A 17,851-nucleotide genomic window follows, 5' to 3' on the forward strand; every position below is an offset into this window, starting at 1 on the left:
GGGAAGGGAGGGAGAAAGAGAGGCAGACAAACATCGATCAGTCGCCTCTTGCACGTGCCCGAATGGGGACCAAACCTGCAACCCAGGCATGTGCCCTGACTGGGAATCAAACTGGCGACCTTTCCATTTGCAAAATGACCTCCAACCAACTGAGCCACACCAGTCAGGGCTGTCTCCTGTGTTATTTCTATTATTTTTTATTTTTTTGGTCAAATTACTTTTTAAATTAAATTTAAATAGTTGGTATATAATCTTATATTGGTTATGTTAGTTTCAAGTGTATAATGCAGTAATTCGACATTTTAAAAATATTTTATTAGTAGTAAATATTCAATATTATTATTCAAGTGTATAATGCAATAATTCAACATTTTTAAAATATTTTATTATTTTTAGAGAGAGGGGAAGGGAGGGAGAAAGAAAGGGATGGAAACATCAATGTGTGGTTGCTTCTGATGTGCCCCCCACTGGGGACCTGGCCCACAACCCAGGTATGTGCCCTAGACTGGGAATTGAACCAGCAACCCTCTGATTCGCAGGCCTGCACTCAATCCACTGAGCTACACCAGCCAGGGTACATTTTTACATTTTATAGTATGATTGATCACCCAACTAATTTGAGTAATCACCTGTCACTGTGTAAACTTATCACAATATTATTGACTATATTTCCCTTCCCCGTTTTACCCATACTCCCACCCCCTCTCTTCTGGTAACCATCTTTTGTCTCTATTTTTATTTTGTTCATTTGTTTTGTTTCGTTTTGTTTTTGATTCCACATATAAGTGAAACCATATGGTATTTGTCTTTTTATGCCTGACTTATTTCACTCAGCATATAGCATAATATCCTCTAGATCCATCCTTGTTGTCACAAATGGCAAGATTTCATTTTTTATTGCTGCATAATATTCCTGTGTGTGCGTGTGCTACACATCTTCTTTATCCGCGCATCTATCCATGGACAAGTAGATTGGTTCTATATCTTGGCTGTTGTAAATAATGCTGCAATGAACAAAGGGAGGTGCATGTATGTTTTCAAATTATTTGGATAAATACCCAGTAGTGGAATTGCTGGGTCATATGGTATATCTATTTTTAGTTATTTGCGGAATCTCCATACTGTTTTCCATAGGGGCTGCACCAGTTTGCAGTCCCACCAACAGTTCATGAGGGTTCCCTTTTCTCCACATTTTCGCCAACACATTATTTGTTGGCCTTTTGATAACAGCCATTCTGTTGTGAGGTGGTATTTCATTGTGGTTTTGATTTGCATTTTCCTGATGATTAGTGATGCTGAGCATCTTTTCATATGTGTGTTGGCCATCATATGTCTTCCTTGGAGAACTGTCTTGTCATGTCCTCTGCCCATTTTTTTTAATTGAATTATTTGTTTTTTGTTATTGAGTCATATGAGTTTCTTATATATATTTTAGATATCAACCCCTTATCATAATATATCATTTGCAAATATATCCTGTCATTCAGTAGGTTGCCTTTTTGTTTTGTTGAAGGTTTCGTTTGCTGTGCAGGTTTTTAGTTTGATATAGTCCCAATTATTTATTTTTTCTTTTGTTTCCCTTACTCAAGGAGATACTAACAAAAATATATTACTCAGACTGATGTCAGATAGTTTACTTCCTATTTTCTTCTAGGAGTTTTATGGTTTCAGGGCCTACAATGAAGTCTTTAAGGCATTTCGAGTTTACTTTTGTGGATGGGTTATGAGAGTGGTCCAGTTTTTCCAACACCACTTGTTGAAGAGAACTTCATTACTCCAGTGTATAGTTTTACTTCCTTTATCATAAATTAGTTGACCATAAAAGCAAGGGTTTTTTCTGAGTTGTGTTCTAGTCCATTGATCTATGTGTCTGTTTTGGGCCAGTACCATACTGTTTTGATTACTATAGCTTTGTAGTATAGCTTGAGACCAAGGAGCATGATACCTCCAACTTTGTTCTTCTTTCTCAAGATTGCCTTGGCTATTCGGGGTCTTCTGTGGTTCCATATAAATCTTAGGATATCTGTTCTAGCTCTGAGAAGAATGTCACCGGTATTTTGATAGGAATGGCACTGCCCACCACATGAGGCTCCACAATAACTCAGTGTCATTTATCATGTGTCAAAACTGTCTTGCACGTGAGTCAGCTTTGCAAGTCCTAGCATATAAAGTAACCAGCAGTCATGGCATCTTCTAAATTCTTATTCCGAGACACAGAAACCATCTCTTAGGTAACCTTGAGCTAACTTCTACATGGAGAAACTATAAGAAACAGCCTCTCTACCCTGAAATTTTCCTGTCCACACTTACAAAATGTTTATTTCTTTTATCGATGTGAACTTTCAACAATGGTTAAGTTATTATTGAATATTACAAGACTGAAATATTATTCCATGCCATGAAATCGTCGTCTCTGGGCACAGAGCATCTTTTACACACAAAGGCAGCACTCGGTCTTTGAGCCCCTTCAGTGAACAATGTTGCCATCCCTCCCTGATCCGTGGCGGGCCATTCCTAGCTCACGATAGCCTCGCCCTTCTCGTTCCAGCTTTGACCTTCAGGGGCCATCACAGTCACAGCCCAGGAAACCTGCGGCGCCTTGTGCGCAGCCAGTCCCAGCATGCTGCATGTCCGCCGCGCGGGCCAGTGAGGCAGACTGAGTCTTACAGGCCTGGGGCCCTTCCAAAGGGGACAGACCTTCCCTGCAGACAGACCTGGACACCTTCTGGTAACCAAACATGGCAGGTGGCATGAATTCGCGTCACTGATGAATCATCCCAGCATCCTTCTGTATGGAGGTTTCGCCATTATTTTACAGTTTAGATGGGGGAAAGGAAGGGGTAGGGTGGGGTTTGGCAAGAGAAGAAACTAGAAGGCCTCTCAAACCCCAAATCTTAGATAGTTTTTTTCCTTTTTCTGTAAAAAGTTCCCAGAAAATCCTGATAAGAAAAAAAATGATCTTTTGCAAGAAAAAAAATAAGCTACTGACCAGGAGTGGAAATTTTGAGGGGAAAGTCAAAATTATGGTAGACGCGAAACTGAAAAGCAAAGAAGATTAAGGCCTAGTTCTGTGGACACACTGCCCTTCATTCCCCATCCATGATTCCAGTTCTGAGGATGGAAGGGTTGTAATTATTATGAACTTGAACTTTTCAAAGTATCTGAGATTAGAAGAAGTCAATGGAACCTCAGAACTCCCGAGCCCAGGGCTTGCTGCCTTGGTCCTTCCGTCCCATAAGCTTCCAGGGATGTCCTGCAGTCTCACGGGAAATAGAGCACGGGCTTCTCAGGGTTGACACCTGTCGGAGGGGGCCAGGCTCAGACAGGCGGGTCTCCGCAGAGGTCCGATCTGGGCTTTGCGTCCAGGAAGGCGTCCATGGTAGCAACGGGTCTGGGAAACCGAACTGGCGGACCGGGTACTTGGAGCAGAACGGAACAGGAAGGCAGTGCTGAGGGCTAGCCCATTTCAGGGGCCCAAGGGACAAGGCAAGGGCCGTTACAAACCACAGCAGCAGGTGACAATCCAGGGCCCTGAATACACTAGCAAGGCTTCCCAGCAGGTGAGGAGGGCGGGACCCAAGGAATCCGGGGTGGACTGGGGTTCATGGGCAGCAAGCAAGCTCTGGAGAGGACACTTGGCGGGTCATCACAACGGGAACTCAGAGTCAAGGGTCAGGGCAGGTGAGTTATAACAACTGAGGAAAACACATAGAGGCTCTGGTGTGTAGGAATGAGGCAAGAAGTACCTTGAGTTGAACTCCAGAAGGGGTAGCTGGTTCTCCTTGAATACCCTGTGCTCAGTAAGGACTGGCCCCAGGAACCAGGGGAGCCTCGGGGGGAGAAGCAGGCAGACGAAATCTGGGAAGCAGCCTTAGCCGGAGAGGAAAGACAGATCCGGGGCTGGAGACGAGGCCCAGCAGGCAGGAGAGAGGGGGCAGCTTTAGCGAGGCCAGCCCTTGCCCGAGAACCACTCACAGAGCAGTGGTCTTGACAAAGAACTTCTGGGCCACTGGAATGCGTGTGGTCAGCCTCACTCCTGGGCTGGACCGGCTGGGTTTTAGGGGCCCCCAAATTAGTGGCTGACCTCAGCCCGTGGAGGGAAGGATGAACCCCCTCATCTAGTAGGAATCTGTGGTATCTCTGAAGCGTCAACCCTGTCTTCTAACCAGGTTCAAGGTCCTTCTGGAGAATGTGTGCCTTTCGGGAGCCCCACCAGGTCAGCTCTGGGGCCGGGCTCCCCGGGGGGCAGCCCATCCTTGCTGGTGCGGGCATCTCCACCCCCCGGGGCTCCGGGCACCGGGGAGCTTGGCAGAATGTAAACGGTGTCTGTACACGGTCAACGCTCTCCGGTCATCGTCACCTGTCCCGGAGTCTCACACCGCACTGCTGTTCCCTGCCTCGCTCTGCTGTTGCCAGGGGTGTGTGCTGGCGGATGGCAGTACCCGATGGGAAACGCACGAAGAGGAAGGAGAAACACATGAGGAATTTTTGCTTTTTCCTGCATTTCTGGTTCACTGCCCGTCACCGTCCACCCCGATGGAAAACACCTTGAATTTCACTCTCGGTGCCCCTCCGCCCACATCCGGTCACCTTCCCCGATGCTCACCACACAGGGGCACAGCTTCCGAACAGCCTGAGTGGGACCATGCTGGTGGGGGCGGGGCATGGGGCAGAGGAGGGCGGCTTCGGCTTCGCCACCAGGTCCCTTATCCAAGGATCGTCTCCCTCTGGTCAAACCGTAAATGCAGACGCCCGCAGGAAGGCAGGGAGACACGGCCCCTCGGGCTTTCTACTCCTCCAAACCTTCAGGGACCGGAAGGGGTGGTGATGCGTGAGGCGCTGGGCGGGAGAGGACGGGGAGGGGGAGGAGAGACCTCACCTCTAACCAATTCTTCTTCTCTAAATGTTTGCGATCAGAGCCCCCGGGGAGGCTTCCAAGGCTTCAGACACTTAAATGTGGCAACGGCTATTTTTAACAGAACGTCGCCAATTTTGAATCAGTTCTGAGGGCGGGGGAATAGCGCTAAGTGGCTCTGCCGGCCACAGAGTGTTTTCACTGGGAGGGCAGGCAGGCGGAGTATTAAATGTTTAATGCTATCGCTCACATACCGGCTTTAGGTTCAGTCTAGCACAAAATCCTTTCCACGCGCGTGAACCCGCGTTGTTGTATGTCAAGGCGATTTATGTAATCGGCATGTACACTGTATTCGTGTCCCTTTTCTTGAGACTCTGACCTAATTTTACTGTTAAAACGGACATAGAAAGGAGCAGTGTTTGGCCCTGCGTTTTTCCCAGGGATAGCCTGATTTCGGATTTGCGGGGCCCTGCAGCGGGGTGGACTGCCACAGGCTGCGGGTGCGATGCCAACCTCTTCTCTCTGTCCTCTGTCCATCTTCCTCACCAGCAGGAGGCGGCCTTGCAGGGGGGTGGGGCTGGTAGGCCGCAGTGGGGGCCCACGGCCAAGGTCAAGGGGGGAGAGCAGAGAGCTGGGGGGGATTGACAGCCAGTCCATCTAGAGTGGGTCCAGAGCAGGTGAGGTGGGCGAGGCGGGGCCGGCGGGAGTGGCTGGATGGAATGGTGAGTTCGGGGAAGGCTGGGGAAGACTCTGGAAGTCAAGTTGAAGAGCTTGGATTTCATTCCAAAGGATCTGGGAAAGCCCAGCTTTGGATCATGTTTTGAAGACCGTAGCTCGCAGTATTGACGGAAGGACCAGACCAGGAAAGGTGGGAAGCAGGGAGACATTTCCAAGGTCACTGACGCAACTCAGGCTAAAGCAGAGCAAGCGTCCGCCCCAGGAGAAAGGAAGGATGGACATAACGGCGAAACAGAGACAGACTCTTCGACAGGGAGCAGGCCGACAGGCCTCGGGGTGCGGGAGCTGGTGAGGGGGTGGGGGGAATGAGCAAAACATTTAAAAACAGAAAACCTCCCGGACAAGGACCACAGCTCGGTGACCGCGGGGTGGGGCAGCGCAGGTCGGGGGGAGGGGAGGAGGGTGTGGGGGGATGGTGATGGATGGAGACTTGTCTGGGGGCGGTCAGCACGCAGTACGGTGTACAGAGAATGGTTGTACAGGGTAGAGTGTACAGTGTACAGTGTACAGAGGATGGTTGTACAGCATACAGTGTACAGTGTACAGTGTACAGAGGATGGTTGTACAGCATACAGTGTACAGTGTACAGAGGATGGTTGTGCAGTGTAGAGTGTACAGTGTACAGAGGATGGTTGTACAGCGTACAGTGTACAGAGGGTGGTTGTGCAGCGTACAGTGTACAGAGGGTGGTTGTGCAGCGTACAGTGTACCGTGCACAGTGCACAGAGGACGACTGCAGCGTTCACGTCTGAAACAGGCAGAAGTTTGTTAACCGGTGTCACCCCAGTCACCTCAATAAGAAAGGCCTTGGGGAGAGTGGAAGCAACGGGACTTGGAACGACTGCCCTAATCTCCTTCCTTCCTCCCCACCCCGTGCCCTGCGGGCAGCGCCGCGGGGGACAGCGGAGGGATCGTCTCACGTCCGCCCCAGGTGGAGCTGTGGTGCGTCGGTGGGGCGGCCAGCGCTGCGGGTTGTGGGGGCGGGGGCGCTCAGCTTGTTCGTCAAGCAGGTAACACGTGCTCAATAGAGAACCTTCAGGAAACACACCCGAAGGGGACACAGAACAATCAAAACCAATAAATCCCGGCCACACGGCTCACAAAATGAGGACTCTTTAACATTCTGGTGTATTTGTTTTTCCTCTATTTTTTAGGTATTGAGATCTTTTAAAAAAATATTTTATTTATTTACTTCTAGAGAGAGGAAAGAGAAGGAGAGAAACATTGATCAGTTGCCTCTTGCAGACCCCCAGCTGGGAACCTGGCCTGCACCCCAGGCTTGTGCCCTGACTGGGAATCGAACCAGCGACATTTCAGTTCACAGGCTGGTGCCCAATCCACTGAGCCACACCAGCCAGGGCTGACCTGTACTCTATTTTCCATTTACTTAGGGAATTTTCCATATTACACAAAAACCACGGTTATAAATACCATTTTATTGACTAGTTAGTATTTCCCCAGTGATAAACACCATAATTTGCTAAACTGTTTCCCTCTTCCTAAACATTTAAGGTACTTCCCCATTTCCGTTACCATAACAAACCAGCATAACAGGCATCTTTGTGTGCAGAGCGAGGCGACAGCTAAGACTTGTCCCTGGGGATGGACGGATGGCAGGGGGATCGCTGGGCCAAAGCGCATGGTGCTTCCAAAGCGCTTCACATATTTCAAAACTGTTTTCTAGAAAAGTGCAACCAATTTGCACTTATTCTAGAAAAGAATGAAAATGCCCCTCATATTGCCATCACTTGGCTAGTACTCGAGAGAACGTATACTTAGAAAAACAATCTGGTGAGGGGAGGTGGTGTCTTAGAATGTCACCTGCATGCTTGGCGGCAGGTTTGTGGAACACCACCCCGTGTTTGCTGCCGGTTCTGGCTCCTGCTCTCCAAGGTGGGTGTCTGGGGCCCCTGCCTCAGGCCTGCCAGTGCCTCGACCTCCCCGTTCCGCCCCCACTCCTTGGTATGTGCCTCTAATGAGAGTTTGCATCCTTTGCCTGCTTTGGAAAAAAAAAAACACCACTTCTTTTCATTGTTTGTCTTTTAAATTTTGATGGTTTCTTTGTTGACATCAAATACCTAAATTTTTAAACAGTTAAATCTATCGACCAGTCATTTTCTTAAAGATTTCTTTTCTCTGCTAAACATAGCCAGTCCTTCTCAGAAGACTGATAAATATTTCACTGAAGAGTATTTTCGTGGACAAATTACCCTTAATCTTGCCTTCCCTCTAGACTACAGACAGACCCTCCTTGCTTGGTGAGACAGGGAGGTGAACGAGGCAGGGTGGGTTTGAGGAGAACAGTGGCACATTCTGGGTCAGACCAGCTTTCCAGGGCCCCAGGCCGTGTGTGAGGGCTTCCAGATGGAGACACAGGGCAAATGGGTGCTGGACAGGATGCTCCTAGGAAGCCAACCTCCGCTTCTTCCCAAACCTTGGTCATAGTGTCAACTTTTATTCCCCTTCAGAAGAGCTCGTGGGACACCCCCCCCCACCCCCCGTCCCAGTCTGCATTTTCTGAGCCCACTCGGTCATCCAGTCTACCATCATTTCCATAGAAGGGCCCTATGTTTTACTCTGAAAATGTACCACAGTTTCGGAAAGTATTTTTCCCACTTTGCCACACGACTTACCCATACCGATGCCGACCCACGTCACGGATGAGCCTCTCGGAGAGGTAGGCGCCGATCCGATCCAGCTTCTCCGGAGCGGAGAGGGCGTAGAAGGTCAGCTTCTCCATGTTGGTCTTCACCAGGCCATCCTGAAAAAGACAGGCCGTGCCTGCTGTCCGTGGACCTACTATGGCCAGGAGGGTTCGAGTCTCAAGGGAAATATTAATTCAATTTCACCGACATTTAGCAGAGTGCCATTGTGTGTGTGTGACGGAGAACATGCAGATTTCAGGGATACGGAGATGACTGAGACACGGTGCCTGGCCCCCAGGGGCTCACAGCTGAGCCCAGAGTGTGTCCGCTGTAACCAAACTACTAAGTGGTGTAAATGAACATGCATTGTGTGTGCATATATGGGGGTGTGTATATGTGTGTGTACATGTGTGTACATACATGCATGTGTACATAGGTATGTGTGCGTATGAATGCTTCAAGGAAAGTGACTCAGAAGTAGAAGGTGTTGGAGATCCAGCCCCAAGACATGAACGGAAAGAAGGCAGCTCTGTGACTCAGGGACTTCTCCAGAGGGTGCTGGAATGTGGACGCCCACCGCCTACCGCCCAGCACAAAGAGGCATTGATTCCCAGAGAGCAAGTCAAGCACATCGGATCTGCTGTTCCCGCAACTGTGCACGGAATGCAGCCCGTTGGGGGAGCCGAGAAGCTGGGTGCCCTGTGTGTGCACACCCCGACGTCTGGCAGACACCTGGGGGGGCCAGAGGGAGCTGGGAGAGAACCTGGGCTCCTGAGCCAAACCCCAGGAGGGGACGTGCTCACACCGAACAGCAGGAAGCGGTACCATTGAGAGAGTTAGCAGCCCCTGGAACTACCACCCAGAGAGCCGTGAGTGAGAGCGATGTCTCAGTTTATTCGGCGACACCCCAAAGCACGCCAGCACCAACTTGCGGAGCCCTCTGCAGACTCTGACTTCAGAGAGATCTCAGTCCCCCAGCGGCTTCTCGGAGGGGCCTGGGACAAGGGGCCCTGGAGGCCCAGCCTCCCCCGCTGCCGCCCTCAGAAGCCGGCATGGGCTGAGATGGAAAGAATGAGCGCAATGCCAGCCGGAGACGTCACGCACCTCGGGATCCTCAGGGAAGATGTTGTCAACCAGCCTTTTGTACCTGGGGCGTAGGGCGCCACAGCAGCCACACACACCTGGAACGACAAGGAGAGAAACTCGTGAGCACGGCCCCCGGGGCCAGGAGGAGGTGACCTCAGAATCAGGCCAGGGTGGCTTGTGAGGAACCAAGGCCATGCTGGAAACGTAGAGGTCCCTCTGGTCGAGGGCAGGGTCTCATCTTTCCCCAGGGTTGGCACCTCCCACTCCCTCTCTGCTTTCCAAAACACTTGCCCTGCTGGCTTCATGTCTTTTGCTTGGGGTCGCACACCGTGTCACATGCAAGGATGATGCCAGCAGACCAGCACCTGCTCATGGTGCCAGGCCCCGGAGGAGCATTTTGAGGGGTGAGGCTTTGGGGTGGGAGCTTACCTATGGGCCAGGTGCCGCCCCCGTGTATCCCACTGTTACCTGCACACGCACATACACACGCGCGCTGTGAAACCGAGACAGGACTATAAAACCGCCTCCCGCCGCTCAGGAGCCTGCCGCGGCCCCAGGAGACGTGCACAGCTTGTTGAGTGGCAGCTCTTCCCACGCTGCCCCCTCACTTGCGCCCCACTTCTTTCCTCCCCGGCTCCTGCATCTTCTCTCCCACTCTCTCTCCAGGGACCATTTCCATCATTGGATGTTAGGCGGAACTATGATAAATTAACGTCACCATTAATTATTAACATCTGAAAGTGCATCTGTGAGGCCTCGCGACAGCGGTGTTTGGAAACCGTGGCATCTGAGAGCCGGGCGGGGCCTCGGGCTGGCGGTCGGTCTGTGCTCCTCAGTGCCAGCCGCCCCCACCCACCGGGCTGCGGCCCGACGAAAACTGGGGCACGCTTTTAGGAAGCTTCTGGTGCTGTGAAGTGGCAGTGCCAGGAAATCGATGACAATAAAACAAACCTTGGGAAAAGCCACCGTTGACCATTTTAGGTCTCTCCATGAAACATTTTCGATGGACAGAGACGATGGGGCCGTCGGGGAACCACCGCTGTTCGGTAACCCTCCGCCTCCGGAGCAGGAGCCGCCCCCGCCCCCACCCCGGGCACCGACCGCCCAGCACCCCGCAGCGCCCGCCCGTGGGGAAGCGGGCCCTGTCTGTGCAGGAGGGGAGAGGAGAGCAGGGCAGCGCCTGGGAACGTCTCCGCCCCGAACAACTGCCCCCCCCACCCCCCACCCCCCCCCCCCTTTCTACCAATCAGCACTGAGTTCTGCTTGCACAAACTCTCTACTTGGAATGCAAATACGCCCTGGAAGGACCAGGTCCCTGGGCTGTTCGGAAGAGAATCAAGTGCTTCAGTGGGAATTGCTTTAATCACACAAAGAGCTTCACACCGGCGGAGAAGAGGGCTCTGGGAGTTGTGATTTGCTGGCGGGGGGGGGGGGGTGGATGGCAGGGGCAGCGTCAGGAGGAGGAAGGATGGAGATTTGGGCTCTAGGGGTGATTCCCCCATGAGGGACTAGGTGTGTCCTTGGGGAAGCCCAGGGGCACCCCAAGAGGGCAGGATATCAGACAGCTGGCAGATTCGTGACATCCCTCCCCAACCTCCGGGGCTGGCTGTGTGCCCCCAGCCTCCCTCGGGCCCTGGCTGTGCCCGGGGAGGGCAGCTCTCCAGGTCCCGTCCTGCTGGGCTGGGCTGGCACCCCTGCCTGGGAGAAGGTTGGCACTGGGTTAGTTCTCTTGATAGGGCAGCTCCCGAGGGCCGCTTGGGCCCCAAAGCCCAGGAGCTAACCTGCCCTTCCACCAGCGCCGCCAGCAGGGAGCCTTTCCCCAGGTGTCCCAGCAGCCTCCCTCCTCACCATCCCCTTTGTGTGTTAAGGGCATGAGCAAATGGAGACACGGAGAAGTTAGGACTTAACATACCGGTGTCAGTCCCTTCCTCTGACCTTTCTGGAGGGCCCAGGAGCCGGAGCTGTACCGGACAGGGGCCAGGCTCACGGCCGTCGGAAACCCAGACGTGTTGAGAAAGCACAAGCCCATTTTGGTTGCTTGGGGGGTGGGGACCTCTGGGCCAGACCTGTGGGGCGGCGGGGCTCCTAGTGCTGGGGCGACACAGGGCGGGAGCGCCTACCCAAACAAACCTCTGGTTATGACTTCCCCATCCTATCTGCTCCACTTTAGGCACGGAGAAAGTGATCGTATGGGGAAAGTGATTTTTGGGATCTCGGCCAGAGGGCAGAAAGCTCAGAGCAGCACCCCACACTCCCCGGGCAGGTAATCGGAGTCTGACACTGGAGATAAAGGCCTCCTCTCCGATAAGGCAAAGAAGTAAAGAGCGGCACAGGCACCCCCACGAAGCTCCCAGCCGGAAGAAGGTGAATTCAGAGTAACCACAAACAGGCCAGGGGAGGGCAGTGTGTGTGTGTGTGTGTGTGTGTGTGTGTGTGTGAAACACGAAGAATAGAAGACACTGAAAAGTAATCGGAAACAGTTCATTGTTACTTAACATAACAGTTCATTGTTATATTATGGGATACATTTTATATATTCTTTAATCTTGCTTCTGATAGTATTTTTTTCCTGAGAGAGAGAGAGAGAGAGAGAGAGAGACATCAATTTTCTGTTCCACTCATTCACGCATTCATTGGCTGATTCTTGCACGTGCCCTGACCGGGGATCAAACCCACAACCTTGGCGTATGGGGCTGGTGCTCTTAACCAACTGAGCTACCCTGCTAGGACCTGATGGCATTTATTCTTAATGTTAGTGCATAGAAAGAGGTGCAGCTTTAACTCACAGCCATGTGCCTGTAAAAAAAAAAAAAACAAAACCTTTTAAATTCTGAGTCCTTTTATTTCTGAGAGGTCGCTCCCCAACCTCTTACTCTCTGGGGAATCGCAGCTGGCAGATCCGAAATGGGACGCCAGGAGTCGATTCCTGAAGGAGCCTCTTCTGTCACTGATGTGTTCATACCTATTTTCAGATTGAGAGGGAACGTGATACGGCCAACACTGCCGCTCTGGTTACTGAAGAAGTCGCATCAGTGGGGATTAGCAGCGAGCGTGTCCAATGACAGGATTCCCTTGGCTGCCTCCAGCCTTAAGACTCTAATTACGGTTAGCTGCGCCTCAGCGGCCCTGCCCCTCCTGCCATCCCCCGACGGTTCACCTGCCCAGCGGCAGGGGCCTCCTTGCACTCGGCCCTCGTCTGGAATGTTCCGTCCCACATCCTCCTGGCGCCCTCACGGCTCACCCCGAGGAGTCTGCCTAAATGTCACCTTGCTGGGGAGCACTTCCCTGCCCACCACTCTCCTTTAACTTACTCTCCCTCATCTCTTCCCTCTCATGACGCTTTTTACCAACTGACACATTTCTCGTGGGTCTACACTCTGTCTCCTCCGCTAGAAGGGAGGTTTCTCGAGACCTCCAGGTGCTTGCAGGACGGTTCTCCCAGGAGGGTCCCAGGGCAGCTCAGCGGGAGAACCACTGGCTCCCGGTCCTGAACTCTGCCCAGCCTCTTCTGGGGCAGCCATCACCTAGGGCTCTGGAGGCTGGGTGCACGGAGCCAATTGCTCTGCAGGACAGGGCGGGGTGGGGGAGAGGTGGGGTGGTTTTGGCTGGGGGGTTGTGTAGCACTGGGTCAGGGTTCCTTCTGCCCTGCCCTGCCACATGCTGGCTCCCCACTCACTGTGCCCAAGGTGTGGCTTGTGGGCGCCACCCTGAGCATTCATTAGAAGTACCCTTGCACCTCTGAGGAGGGGCCAGAGGTATTCCGCTCTGATCCTGGCGCACAGCCAGGATGAGGCCCTGGCCCAGCTCTTTGCCTGTGCAGCATGGTGCAGCACGGGACAGCTGGTCTCACCGCAGCTGGCAGCCCCACGGGCTCTGGACCTCTGCTCCGGCCCGCCAGCAGCATCTGTCTCCCCACGGTCCTCACGCACCACAGGCCTGTTTCTCGTCTGCTCTGCCTGCCGGATCCTGCTACCTCGACTAATCCGTGCTAAGCTCTAGGCTGAGTGCTTCACAAATATTTCAGGTGATTTTCATAACAACCACTAAGGTATTACTATTGTTCTCATCGGACAGATAAAGAAGCAGGATCAGGCCCTGGCTGGGAGCCTCAGTCGGCTGGAGCATCCTCCTGAACACCAAGGCACTGCAGTTTCCGTTCCCGGGCAGGGCGCATACCTAGGTTGCAGGTTCGATCCCTGGTCGGGCGTGTACGGGAGGCAACCAATCGATGTTCCTCTCTCATGTTGATTTTTCTGCCCCCACCCCCACTCTCTCTCTCTCAAATAAATAAACATATCCTCGGGTGAGGATTAAAAAGCAAAAGGATCAAAGAGGTTACATGCCCTATCCAAAGTCACATAGCACCTTCCTCTCTGCCATGAAGCTCCCCTAATTCTCCTAGCACTTTCCCCAAAACATACCCTCCACAATTTCTTAGATTCATTCTGTGCTCTGCTTTGCTGTAGCCACCATCATCAGGACGTTTCTTTGACACTTGAGATCGAGTCCTGACAAATGTCACTTGGCCAGTCTCCTTGCTTCGATTCATGCTATGTGTCATTTTAAGCAAATCTTGGCTTGTTTCAGTTTGCTTTACAGTCAAGCAGTTCAGGTGACTCACGGTCACGTTAAATGTCAGCCCCTCAACTCAGTGTTCGACAAGAGATGCCCCACAGAGGTGGGGGGTGGGGGGCGTGGCCTTCCTCTGCCCTGGCTTCGATTCACGGGCCTCAGCAGAGTGTGGAGTGAGAGGGCTGGGAGGTGGGAGGAGAAGTGGATGGGGGTGGGGGAGCCACGCAGCCCCAGAGAGTCCCGCAGCTGTGGATGACAGGATGCTCCAGTGACAGGGACAGGGCAGAAGCTAGAGAGGGTGGAGGGTCAGGAGGGGCAGAGCCACTTAGCCGGGGCCTTGAAGTCACCCCGCCAGGGGGGCCCCAGACCCCGGCACCTGCTGAGTCCCCCTCGGAAGCCCTCCAGTTAATAACCTGCCCCCCCACACACAACTTAGGCACCACGCCCCCCCTCCAGCTGCCCTCTGTGTGCACTTGGCACCACGTCATCCTGTGAGCCTTCCACCACGTGCGCTCAGGCTAGGTTGTTCCAGTGACTCGTATCTTTCTCCCCCGGACAAACGGTACATTCTCCAGGTCTCGTTTCCTCCTGACCCCGGTGGGTGTTCCGCGCCCGCAGGCCTCGAGGAAAGAGAGCGGCGTGATGTGCGAGGCCTTTGATCCGCGTGAGACCCAGGGAAGTCACCTCCTGTCCTCGCCCCTGGTTTCCTTCTCATAAACACCAATGCCGTTATCCTCGCTCACTGAGAAAAATGCCTTTTTGCTCAAAATAGCTCATATTTATTTTCTTAGCTTTACGATCCCCTTGTAGAGGCAAGGGTTGGGTTTGATCATCCCTACCAAAGCATAATGAATGCTTTTTAAACAATTCACAATAAATTCTAACCGGGGGCCAACGGCACAGGCACCCTTTCCAAATGAATTGGAGGAAGCAGAACAAAGTTCAGAGGGAAAGGCCGTCAGACTCAAGTGGCTCAGATGAGCCCCAGGCCTTGCGTCCGGCTGATGTTACTGGAGCCTCAGTTATTTGCACTGCACGTGCCGAGTGGGGTGAGGAAGAGGAGGAAGTTAAAAATGTATAAGTTCTGACATCAAAAAACTCACTCTCTATAGAGGACACAAGACAAACACACGCATTTAAAGTTGATGATGTATCACAGTGAGACGAAGGAGTTCATACGACTGAAGAAATCCCTGGGAGTTCGATGAGTCCAGGAAGGCTTCCTGGAGGAGGCAAAACCTGAGCCGATCTCTAGGGGCGTAGCGAGCTGGTAAATGCTGGCGAATCCATGAAAGCAAAAACCAACTGCCCTTCAAAGGGGAAGACATTTAAGAAAACTAAAAAGGTTCCCTTTTCTCTTTCTTCCTTTTTCCTTACTTCTGATTATTAAGAGGACTACATGCTCATGTATAGGTCTGTAAAATAAGAAACAATAAAAACGAATGTAAGTATCACTTACAATCACACTATTCATGATCATGAAAATTTTAGTGCATTTGTTCTAGTCTTTGTTTCAGTGTTTAGGCATGTTTTTACAATATACGCATAAAATTGGGATCATACGGTATAGTGTTAAAACCTATTTTCTTCTTATATTGTGAGCATCTATCTTTCCATTAAATATTTTTCAGAACCTCACTTTAATGGCTACTTACTATTCCGTCTTTTGACCAGACGCTGATTTATTTAATCACTTCCCATTGCTATTTCCAATTCTTCATTATTCTGAATGATGCGGCAATTTGCCCTTGGTAATTAAGGCCGGGAACCATACAGGGAGAGCGAGGTTTGGTTTTAGTGGCGATAACGAAGTTAATCGGCGCCGTGTGGCTGCGGCCGTGGGTGGGGGCAGGGCGGGCGTCCGCAGGGGCCAGGACCTGCGTCCCCTCGTCTGGGGGAGATTCGGGATTGGAGAGACCAAGAGGAAGTGCTGGGGAAGGAGGCCGAGTCCGGGTTTCCAGACAGGTTGTATTGGAAGTGGAGTTCAACAGCAGCCGGATTCTCCCTGGGGAGACGCTGTGGGCCAGCGTGCGTCTGCATTTACAGGCGGGCGGTGGCGGTCAGCAGCCTGACCTTTCGGCGCTCCCTGCGCTTCCAGCACGCTGGCCGCCTTCCAGATGCGCCGGCTTATCTGACTGCCACCTTCGCCGAGGGTGGGGATTTAAAAAGACAGAGATGTGTCTGATTGATTTGAGGTCAGGGCTTCAAGTCTTTCCCAACAGTAAGCTTCCCTGGGCTTTGGTAAAACTCTTCGAGTCATAGGTAAAAAATAAACAGAATGTTTTTCCATTCCTTGTCTGTAGAACCACAAAGGCCAGGAAAAAATTTATCCCTGGCTCTTTTCAGGAGCCAGGCAGGCTGGCCTCCCACCCCAGTGCCAGCTCTCCCAAGCTGTGCAAAGCCAGGGCATGGTACCCAAGCCTCCGTGCCTCGGGGGGCCCCTCTGCGAAATGGAAATGCCAGAGCCTACCTCATAGGGTTGCGGTGGAGATGAGTTAACACAAGAGAGTTTTTAGAACGGCTCCTGGCATATAATAAGCACTCAAAAATGAGTAGCTATTATCATTGTCGATGTTATGATGATGATGATTATAAAAATCCCTTTCCCAACGTAGGCAAGAGAAGGCAGGATAGAATAAAATGGAATTTCAGAACAAAAATGGCCCTTCAAGTCTTTTGGGTTTATTTTACAATTGGAGTGTAAAGCACAAACAGCTGTTAAGAAATCAGAGGTCGCCAGGCATCTCCTCTCGGATGCCCCGGGACGAAGTTCCCGGCAGAAACAAGCCCGAGAGGGTGTCGTCGTAAGCAGCGGCAGCAGCCAGCAGTGGTGTGTCTCCAGCTTGTCTGGGCCCTGAGCTAACTGTGCTAACTGCTTCACCGGCTTCGTCCATTTAGTCTTCACAAAAAGTCTGTGAGGTCGATACAATTATCCTTGTTTTACGGACGGCACCGAACCTAGGCTCTGATCCAATGTGTCAACGTGCAGAAATGAAAGCACCGCGGTGTCTGCCTTCAGAGACCTTACGGGGTTGACAGGTAAAAATAGAAATGAAAACGTATTCAACAGGCACGTGGCACCTGTCAGCGGCATCACACTAATTAAATGTCGCACACACAGAGAGCGGCATCGCTGAGGCAGCTAGAGACGGGCTGGGAGAGTGTCAGAGGAGACTAATTCTGAACATTATTTAAAAGGGAAGGCTCGTATTGAATTGTGAGGAGAAGGGGCTCACCGTGTATCAGGAGGGTGGAAAGAGAATGCCGACACTCTCAGGGTGCCTGTTAGATTATGTGCCTAATATAAGCACTTGGCACTTTGAAAATATCCCACGAGGTGAGTATTTTCAGATGAGAAAACCAAAGCTCAGAGAGGTTGGTTAATTTGCCCAAGATCACGCAGGGAGCGAAGAGCAGAGTCAGGAACAGAGCAAGAGAGGCCCTCTGGCTTCGGAGTGAGGGTGTGGGAAGAGTTGAAGTGCACTAAGTATCCAGGGAGGGGTATGAAGAAAATGTGCTCAAGTAGGAAAAGATACTTTGTAAGATGGATGATTTTGTTTAAAGTTAGGTATAACTGGTGATGGAAGCTGAACCAGCTCTGTGGACTGCACTCATGTCTGTTTCTCGGCTTGGCTACTAAGCTGCAGTCATGCAGATGCTAACATTGGGGAGGCTGGGTGAAGGACACACAGGCTCTCCCTGTACCTTTCTTTGTAGTTCCCAATGAAACAATATTTCAAAATAAGAAGTTTTTTCAAAGTTGGCATGTAACAAAGGCAAAGACACTTCCTCTGAGTGGAAGAGGTAACGGGCAGAAGACGCTAACATTGTTCTGATGGGCTCACAGGGATGGGCAGGAGGGCCAGCCTCTGTCCAGAGCCTCTCCCACGGCCCCTTGGAGTGACCAGCCCGCCCCACAGGAGGCTGGCGGCCACTGGAGGGAGAAATAAGGTTT

The 17,851-nt window shown here is 51.8% G+C and overlaps 1 protein-coding gene across 4 annotated transcripts in view; it reads right to left on the reverse strand.

The window, feature by feature from the left end:
• The window catches only part of EFR3B (EFR3 homolog B), a 75,973-nt gene that overhangs the window by 37,097 nt on the left and 21,025 nt on the right, over positions 1-17,851 (reverse strand). For all 4 annotated transcript variants that reach the window (XM_045844527.1, XM_045844526.1, XM_045844525.1 and 1 more), the window contains exons 2-3: positions 9,343-9,419; positions 8,227-8,354 (exon numbers count right to left, since the gene is read on the reverse strand). In XM_045844527.1, the coding sequence (XP_045700483.1) occupies positions 8,227-8,354; positions 9,343-9,419 (205 nt within the window). The remainder of the gene's footprint in view (positions 1-8,226; positions 8,355-9,342; positions 9,420-17,851) is intronic.

This window comes from Phyllostomus hastatus, unplaced genomic scaffold (assembly GCF_019186645.2).
Source record: "Phyllostomus hastatus isolate PE091 unplaced genomic scaffold, TTU_PhHast_1.1 phas_contig_402, whole genome shotgun sequence".
Lineage (NCBI taxonomy): Eukaryota > Metazoa > Chordata > Mammalia > Chiroptera > Phyllostomidae > Phyllostomus > Phyllostomus hastatus.